At 42.0% G+C, this 8,565-nt stretch overlaps 1 protein-coding gene across 1 annotated transcript; it reads right to left on the minus strand.

Moving 5' to 3' along the window:
* Positions 1-5,687: 5,687 nt before the first annotated feature.
* On the minus strand, positions 5,688-6,626 carry LOC142425590 (olfactory receptor 4F15-like). The gene has a single exon (XM_075530867.1). It carries the CDS (start codon positions 6,624-6,626, stop codon positions 5,688-5,690), a length of 939 nt encoding a protein of 312 aa, XP_075386982.1.
* Positions 6,627-8,565: the final 1,939 nt, after the last annotated feature.

The raw sequence follows: 8,565 nt of genomic DNA on the forward strand, positions 1-8,565 counted from the left end.
TCCCCTCTCTCCCCCTCCTTCATGGTATCGCTGCTCTCATTATTGTTCCTGGGGTAGAGGGGTATCTGTCTTAAATTCCATGTGTCAAGATTTCTTTTACCTGTACCAGCGTACATATTCCAAACTAGCCCAGTTTGTAAGGTAGAACTGGGGTCGTGATAGCAGCGGTGGGCGGGGGGAGGGCAGGGAGGCAGCATTAAAGAACTAGAGCAGTGATTCTCAACCTGTGGGTCATGACCCTTTGGGGGTTAAATGACCTTTCACAGGGGTCACCCGATTCATAACAGTAACAAAATTACAGCTATTGAGTAGTAACGAAAATAATTTTATGGTTGGGAATCGCTACGGCATCAGGAAAGTTGAGAACCCCGGAGGAATGTTATGTGTTTTTTAAGTACTATACTGCATTCTAGCTGACTTGGCCCTTCCTTGTGTCCCTTCTGTGAGGGGGTGTCCTATTTTTTACTGAAGGGTTTGGGATCTCTGCTCTGAGCCCCCTCATTCACAACAATATGTTTTTTTGTTTTGTTTTGGGGTCTTTTGATGCCTGTTACCAAATCCTGTCAACAGCTCATGATTGAACAGGCTGGTATGTTTCTTCCATGCGGACTTCAAGCTACTCTGCTAATTAGCTGCTTGTTTAACTTCAAGCCTTTAAGACCCCTGACACTATATCTTTTAATAGCCAGACACCATCAGCTTTCTTCACCACATTTGCTTATGCACCCATTTTGTCAAAGAATTCCAGGTTATTTGAACAAACTGTTCTTGCGTTGAAGGAGTACTTGAGTAGAGGTCCAATGTCCATCTGCTTCCTTAATACTTAACACATAAATAAAGATATGTACATAGGATTATATCCCTATCATTTTATATTAATATATTTACAAATGTACATGCCTATGTTTTTAACTCTATAAATGTCTTTTGCCTTTGAATACTTTGATGTATTTCCTTTTGCCTTCGTCCTGTCCCAATATCATGTTCGACCTTCATGCAGCAATCAGTAATTCCTCTCAGCTACATTGTCCTTCATCGAATTCCACCAGCATTCTATGCCCGCCTGACCATCAATATTAATTCTCTTGTTCCCTTGGCCCTGGTTTGTTGGCTCTCCCCTCTCTTTCCCCCACCTCCCCCTCTCCCCTGACTCCCAACCCTATAACCATTGGTCTCATTCGGTTCTCCTCAGGATTGTTTATCTTGCCTATCTTATATAGATAGACATAAAAGAAGAAGAAGAAAAGGAGGGGCCTATAAATAGTTCCAGGTCTGTCTACTGACCCTTATTATGTATGTGTTCCAATGGAGTCTGATGAGGCGCCAGGCCCTACCCTCTGAGTCTGAAGTCTATTTTCAGAATTCCTCAGGGACTTAGTTGCTTTGCTCCCATTGCTCCTCCCTTGTGCTCCTCTTGTGGTTTGCCATGGGGTGTTTGTGTGTGTGTTTGTGTGTGTGTGTGTGTGTGTGTGTGTGTGTGTGTGTGTCGGGGGTGTGAGGGGTCAAACCAGGCACGATACCCACACTGTGTCTCCAGTGCTGTCCCTTGCAACACTACGGATCAGTGAGGGACGTCATGTCTCGTGGTGGAGCTGGCCCTATGGTCTTTTCTGTGCCCTGGCTGCTCAGAGCAGGAGTGTTGTCCTCGAGGCTTTGTGGGTCAGGATGAAATCCCCTCTCCCTCTCTTTCCTTCATAGCTTCTATCCGTGTGGTAGGCAGACCCACAATGCTGTATCTTCAGTGCTGTCCTCTGTAGTTCAATCTTCTGGGGAGAGGGGGGTCGATGTAGCTAGACTTAGGGCTTGCCCTGCAGATCTCTCAGTTCTGGCTAGACCAGAGAATGTACAGTGGTAAAAATAAGAGCTCATGACACACTGAATCCAGGTCAGATAAACCCCTTAGGAGTAGAAATGGGAGTAGTAATACCAGGGTAGAGGGAAGGTGCGGGGAGAAGAGGAGGGAGGGAGAACTTATCACAATGATCCATGCATTCTACCTCCCACCCCAACTAAAGGCGCATAAATAACAGCTCAAGGAGAAGGACTTGTCTGATCAGAGCACACAGGAGCAAACGAGGGGGGAGGGGGAAAGGAGTGAAGCACATCCTGGCCCACCAAGCCATGAGGACAATATTTCTGCTTGGAGCAGCCAATGCACAGAGAAAACCATCGGGCCAGCCCCACCACGAGACACAAAATTCCTCACTGACCCATAGCACCATGGGGGACAACACTGGAGACACACAGTGGGAACTGTGCCCACCCTGAGCTTACCACGCCAAAGTCAGACACTGGGGATGTGCAAGAGAGCAGCAAGGAGACCAGAACAATGAAGTCCCCAGGGAATACTAAAACTAGACTGTGGGGCCAGGGCATGGTGCCCCATCAGACTTGACTGGAAAACACTCATAAAGGACAGCTAATAGATATTTGAACTATTTATAGGGTTTTTGTTGTTGTTGTTATTGTAGCTATTGTTTTATTTTCTCTTGTTGCTTTTTTGTGCTCGGTCTTTTGTCAGTGAATATTTTTGTCATTCCATGTCTATCTGGAAGGGATAGGTGGGGTAAACAAGCCAGAAGAGAGAACAACAGGATAACAGTTACAGGGGGGGCGGGGACACAGGAGAGGGGGAAGTGGGGGAAAGGAAGTGGGTGGTAACAAACCCAGGGACAAGGGAGCAAGTGAATGAAAATCGATGGTGAGGAGGGTATAAGAGGACTGGCAGGGCTGGATCAAGAACAATGTAGACGAGAGGAATTCCTGAAACGCAAGTGAAGACTGAACATGCCAGTGGGACAAGAAGAAAGTAAAAAGAAATATAGGAAAGAACTAGGAGGTAAAGGGCATTTATAGAGATCTAATTACAGGTATATACATATTTAAATATATTTATATATGACGAGGGAGAATTATATATATGTACATATATTTATAGGTTTAGAATCAAGGAAACAGATGGACAGTGGGCCTCTACTCAAGTTCTCCCTCAACACAAGACCACTTTGTTCTAATAATTCAGCAGTCTGAGATGCTCACCTTCCTGACATGATTGCTGAAGACAAAGTGGGTGCATAAGCAAATGTGGTGAAGAAAGCTGATGGTTCCCAGCTATCAAAAGATATAGAATCTGGGGTCTTAAAAGCTTTAAAATAAACAAGCAGCCATCTAGCTGAGAAACAACAAATCCCACATGGAAGAAGTACACCAACCTGTGTGATCACAAGGTGTCAAAGGGATCAGGGATCAGGCATCAAAGAACAAAAAATCATATAATTGTGAATGAGGAGGAGTGCAGAATGGGGACCCAAAGCCCATCTGTAGGCAATGGGATATCCCCTTACAGAAGGGTCGCAGGGAGGAGACGAGCCAGTCAGGGTTCAGTGTAGCAACGATGAAACCTAGAACTTTCCTCTAGTTCTTAAATGCTTCCTCTCCCTCCCCACCCCACCTCCACTATCATGATCCCAATTCTACCTTACAAATCTGGCTGGACCAAAGGATGTCCACTGGTACAGATATGAACTGGAAACACAGAGAATCCATTACAGGTGAACCCCTCAGGACCAGTGGTGAGAATGGCGATACCGGGAGGGTGGAGGGAAAGTGACGGAGAAAGGGGGAACAGATTACAAGGATCTACATATAACCTCCTACCTGAGGGATGGACAGCGGAGAAATGGATGAAGGAAGACATCGAATGGTGTGAGATATGGCAAAATAATAATAATTTATAATTGATCAAGGATTAATTGGGGGTGGAAGGAGCAAAGAAGGAGGAGGGGAAATGAGGAGCTGATACCAAGGGCTCAAGTGGAAAGCAAGTGTTTTGAGAATGATGATGGAAACAGGTGTACAAATGTGCTTGACACAATGGATGGATGGATGGATTGTGATAAGAGTTATACGAGCCCCAATAAAATGATTTAAATTTTTAAAAAGAGCCATAGCAAGTAATTACTTTTCACCCGCAGGCACTTTGCAATATGTATTCAAGCCTTAAAATGCCTATTGATGCAGCAATTTCATTTTTATTAAGTTGTCGTGAGATAATAATTGAAGCTATGTATATAAGAGTAGATGCATCAGTAATATTCATAACATGGTTGTTTATAACTGAAACTTAGAAGTAGTTTAAATAAAGAGTAATGAAATGTTCCTTAAAAGAATGTGATGACTAATGATTAGTAGTTACTATGATTACTGTTCTATAATATAGATTATTATACAACCACCAAGAACTGTATACAGGAAGTATATTGGCAACATGAAAAGACAAATACTCATGTTATAGTTGATTAACCAAAGCAGATAGATGAGTTTGATTTCATTTTGATTACTATAATTTTTGCATTCATAAAGGAGAATCCAAAAATAAATTTACCAAACATTTGACAGACATATTTAATGAAAATATTTTTTCCTTTCTATTGTGATGCACATGAAAGTTTACAAGAAAAACTGGTGTTCCTTTCAACTATTTACACACACTTTGTTTGGTGACATTGATTGCAATCCCCACAGTGTATCAACTCTTCCCCGTTTCCCCCTTGTGTTTACCATTTTCATTTATCCAGTTTCCTCCTACTTTCTGAGCTTTCTCCTGGTGCAAATGCTTTCTCTTTGATCTTATATGGTTAGTTGTTCTAAGGAGTGTCTACATGCTTGACATTATTGTTTACCTAATAGGTCTATCTACTGTTGGCCTGAAAGTTGATCCACGAGGTGAGTTTAGTTCCAGGCCTGAAGGATATTAAACAGTCTCAGAGGAACTAACAGGATTGTGGTTATCAGCCTAACAATCAACAGGGCCACACAGACCCCCCCCAATTAAGCTTCATAGATCTCACATAACTGAAGAAATGGCATGGGGGCTTCATCTTACCTCCTCCAAGTACAGTAAGAAAAAGGAGAATCCAATTCAACACCAGCCCAAAGTCTAGGCTGGACATAGCTTCACCCTCCATACCTATGTTCCCTCTTCTAAGCTCAACCATCCCTGCCATGACACTCTACTTCTCTGACTGGGTTGGCTAATTCATTGAAATGGCCAGCCAGAACCCAAAGACAATATTCCCAATTATGTTGTGATCAGAAAAATTCAACCAGTCATCAAAAGTAATTTCAAAATAACAACAGCTCTTTATTTTCATTTCTAGAAGGGCAGTATATATTGAAGAACAAAATGTAGACATCTTTATTTCATCTTTTTTTTCACATTTCTAGATATTTCACATGTCTCATCCCAGAATCTTCTCTCCAAATTATCTCTAATAGTCATAAGTAACTCCAAAGCACCTATCTTCATATTCTGTATTATAAAATCTCAATAATCAATCTGATAAGGAAGAACCACCTCAGTGCATAGAGCATAAAAAGAAATATATCAGGTCAATCCATAATTTTTATCACAAAAAATGGCCAAAAATGCCACAAATTATTACATATCTGTAGCATGTACCCTGATGACACTGTCTAATAAGCATTGAATTACTAACCCCAAGGTTGGCATTTCAAACCTACCAGCCACTCCACAGGAGAACAATGAGGCTGTTTGTTCCTATAAAGATTTATAGCCTCAGTTTCCCTACATAGGGTGGTTATCAGTCAGAGTTGCCATGACAAAACCAGGTATGGATAACATTGACAAAGATTGTTAGACTTATCATTCTTGATATCAACATCACTTAAAACTGCTTCCTAAAACTCAAGATCTGGCTTAATAATCTCCTCATTGCCACCTTCATTTCTTTGTTCCTAAAAGAGTAGATGGTAGGGTTCAGAAATGGAGTAATAATCACATCAAAAATGGCAAGGAATTTATCCACTGGGACAGTGGGGAATGGCCACAAATACACAAAGATGCATGGTCCGAAAAACAAGACCACCACTGTGATATGAGCTGACAGTGTAGAAAGAGCCTTAGACAAGCCACGGGAAGAATGTTGCCAAACAGTGCCCAGGGTGAAGATATAGGACATGATCAAAATGAGAAAAGTTCCCAGAGAGATGAATCCACTGTTGGCAGTGACCATGAGCTCTAATCTGTAGGTGTTTGTGCAGGCCAGTCTGATAAATCGAGGAAGGTCACAGTAAAAGCTGTCCACTTCATTCGAGCGGCAGAATGGTAAATTTACAACAAATACTAGTTGTATCAGTGAATGGATGATTCCAATGGTCCAGGCAGTGACCACGAGTAAACCACAAATTCTGAAGTTCATGATGGTCAGGTAGTGGAGAGGCCTACAGATAGCAACATATCGATCAAGGGCCATGACTATGAGCAGCACCATCTCAGTTCCTCCAATGACATGGATGAAGAACATCTGAGCAATGCAGCCTTGGAGAGAGATTACTTTTCGCTCCTTGAAAAGATCAGAAATCATCTTCGGGGCTGCGCTAGAGGACACCCAAATGTCAATAAAGGAGAGGTTGGCCAGCAGGAAGTACATGGGAGAGTGCAAGCGGGAGTCAGAGGTCACTGTGAGCACAATCAAGAGGTTTCCTAAAATGCCGGATACATAGAACATCGAGAAAACTAGCGAGAGGACAAGTTGCATCTCCAAAGAGGTGGTGAGTCCCAGCAACACAAACTCAGACACCACTGACTGATTTCCTCCCCTCATGGTCTTGGACACTTTTGACTCCAAATTTGCCTGAAAGAACAGGAGAAATAAGAAATTGGAGTTACTGGCTACACTGGGCAGGGTTCCATTACACAAGGAGATAATATGCTAAGGTATTTGCTACAGGGTCTTGATCCTATGTAAACATGAAAGCTTGTTCATTTTTGTATCTGATGCAGTCGCTTCAAATCCACAGGACAGGCAGCCAGGAAGAAGAGGTGTAAGCAAAGTGGGGAGAACAAAAATAAACAGGAACCCACTGGCAAGAGTTAGAGTACACAAGGACTGACTGACGCTTTTGTTAATTCTCATTGTCATTGTCCCCAGTCTCCATGGCGTGGGTTTACTACAGAAACCAAGGCCCCTCATCAAACAGCTGAGCACACGCTTGGCCCAGGAGTTGGAGAAGCCTGCTAAAGAAGGAACCCGGGGTAGGGGAGGCAGTTAAAGGACCGTTCACCACCTTCAATTAATCAAATGAGCCAGTAGATAAATAGCATGTGTGGACCTCAGAAATGAATATTGCTTCACTTCTGCCCTTTAGATTTTTCACAAGCAGTGCTTTCACAGAAATAACAAGCTGTACAGTTTTTGTAGACTGTGCCCCCTTTGGTGTATTGGCTTCCTATACATCCTGCCCATTGTTTTTTTTTTTTAATGCACTAAAGCTTTGGAAGCCCACACTTGTTGGAAACATACAAGAAAGGAAATTCCTGGAAATGTAGCTCATCTTATGAAAAGATCCAAGTTTCTAAAAAATATATTTTTAAAATTTATCTATTATCTCTTTTCACCCTATCAAAACATGACCATAATTTAAATTTTTTAAAAAGGAAGCTTATTGTCATGGAGTCGACTCTACCTCATGGTGACCCCATAGGACAGAGTAGAACTGCATCCCTCGGGTTTTCAAGGCTATGAATCTTTATGAGAGCAGAAAGTCTCATCTTTCTCCTGCGAAATGCCTGGTGGGTTCAAACCGATGACCCTGCATTTAGCAAAACATCACGTAACCCACTATGTACCACCAGAGCTCCCTAAACCTGACCATACTGGCTCTTAACTCAATTTCACAAAGGTCATATATACGCACAGTCTCAAATCTCAACCCATCTTTCACCGAATCCCATTGTTATTACTGACTTTAAATTTCACAATGGGATCTCCTCTGGTATCAGGGAACTACCTCCAGTGAGAACATGAAGAGATTTGTGATGAAAGAAAACAGAAGGTACTAAGGAGCCCTGGCGGTGCTGTTAGGTTAACATTGGGCTGCTAACCATCCAGTCAACAGTTCAAATCAACCAGCCACTCCACAGGAGAAAGTTAAGACTGTCTGCTCCGATTCAGACTTATTGCCTCAGAAAACCTATATAGGCTCCCTATGAGTCAAAATTAACTGAATAGTAGCAAGTCTGTATTTTGGACTCTAATATTTTGAAATTTGATATTTGCTATATAGTAATGATTCACTTTAGCAATTCTATACTTTCTTAAAAGTATTTAGAGTTAAATAATTTCGAGAAAATCTGACTGAAACACAATTATAATGAATTTAAGAACAATTATATACAGATGCATTTATACCAGTATAAATGTCTCCAGTCTTTGTTTTCTTCTCTCCCTCTTTTTCTGTTTATCTTTATCTCTTTTTATCCCAACTCTGGGCAGCATGTTGGGATAGATGAATGCCTTCATTTTCTGTGGCTGTTCTAACAAAAATGCCAGAAGAGGATGGCTTTAAGACACAGAACTGCGTTCTCTCACAGTTGAGTAGGCTGAGCACCTAGACTCAGAGTGCCAGCTCTAAGGAGAGGCTTTTTCTCTGTGTCAGCTCTAGGGGAAGTCCTTTTCTCCTTTCAACATCAGTGAGCTCAGCCTTTCTTTGAGTTCTCCATGTATCGGGGTCTCAGAGTATTTCAGCACAGAGACTGTGAGT

This window comes from Tenrec ecaudatus, chromosome 14 (genome assembly GCF_050624435.1).
Source record: "Tenrec ecaudatus isolate mTenEca1 chromosome 14, mTenEca1.hap1, whole genome shotgun sequence".
Classification (NCBI taxonomy): Eukaryota; Metazoa; Chordata; class Mammalia; order Afrosoricida; family Tenrecidae; genus Tenrec; species Tenrec ecaudatus.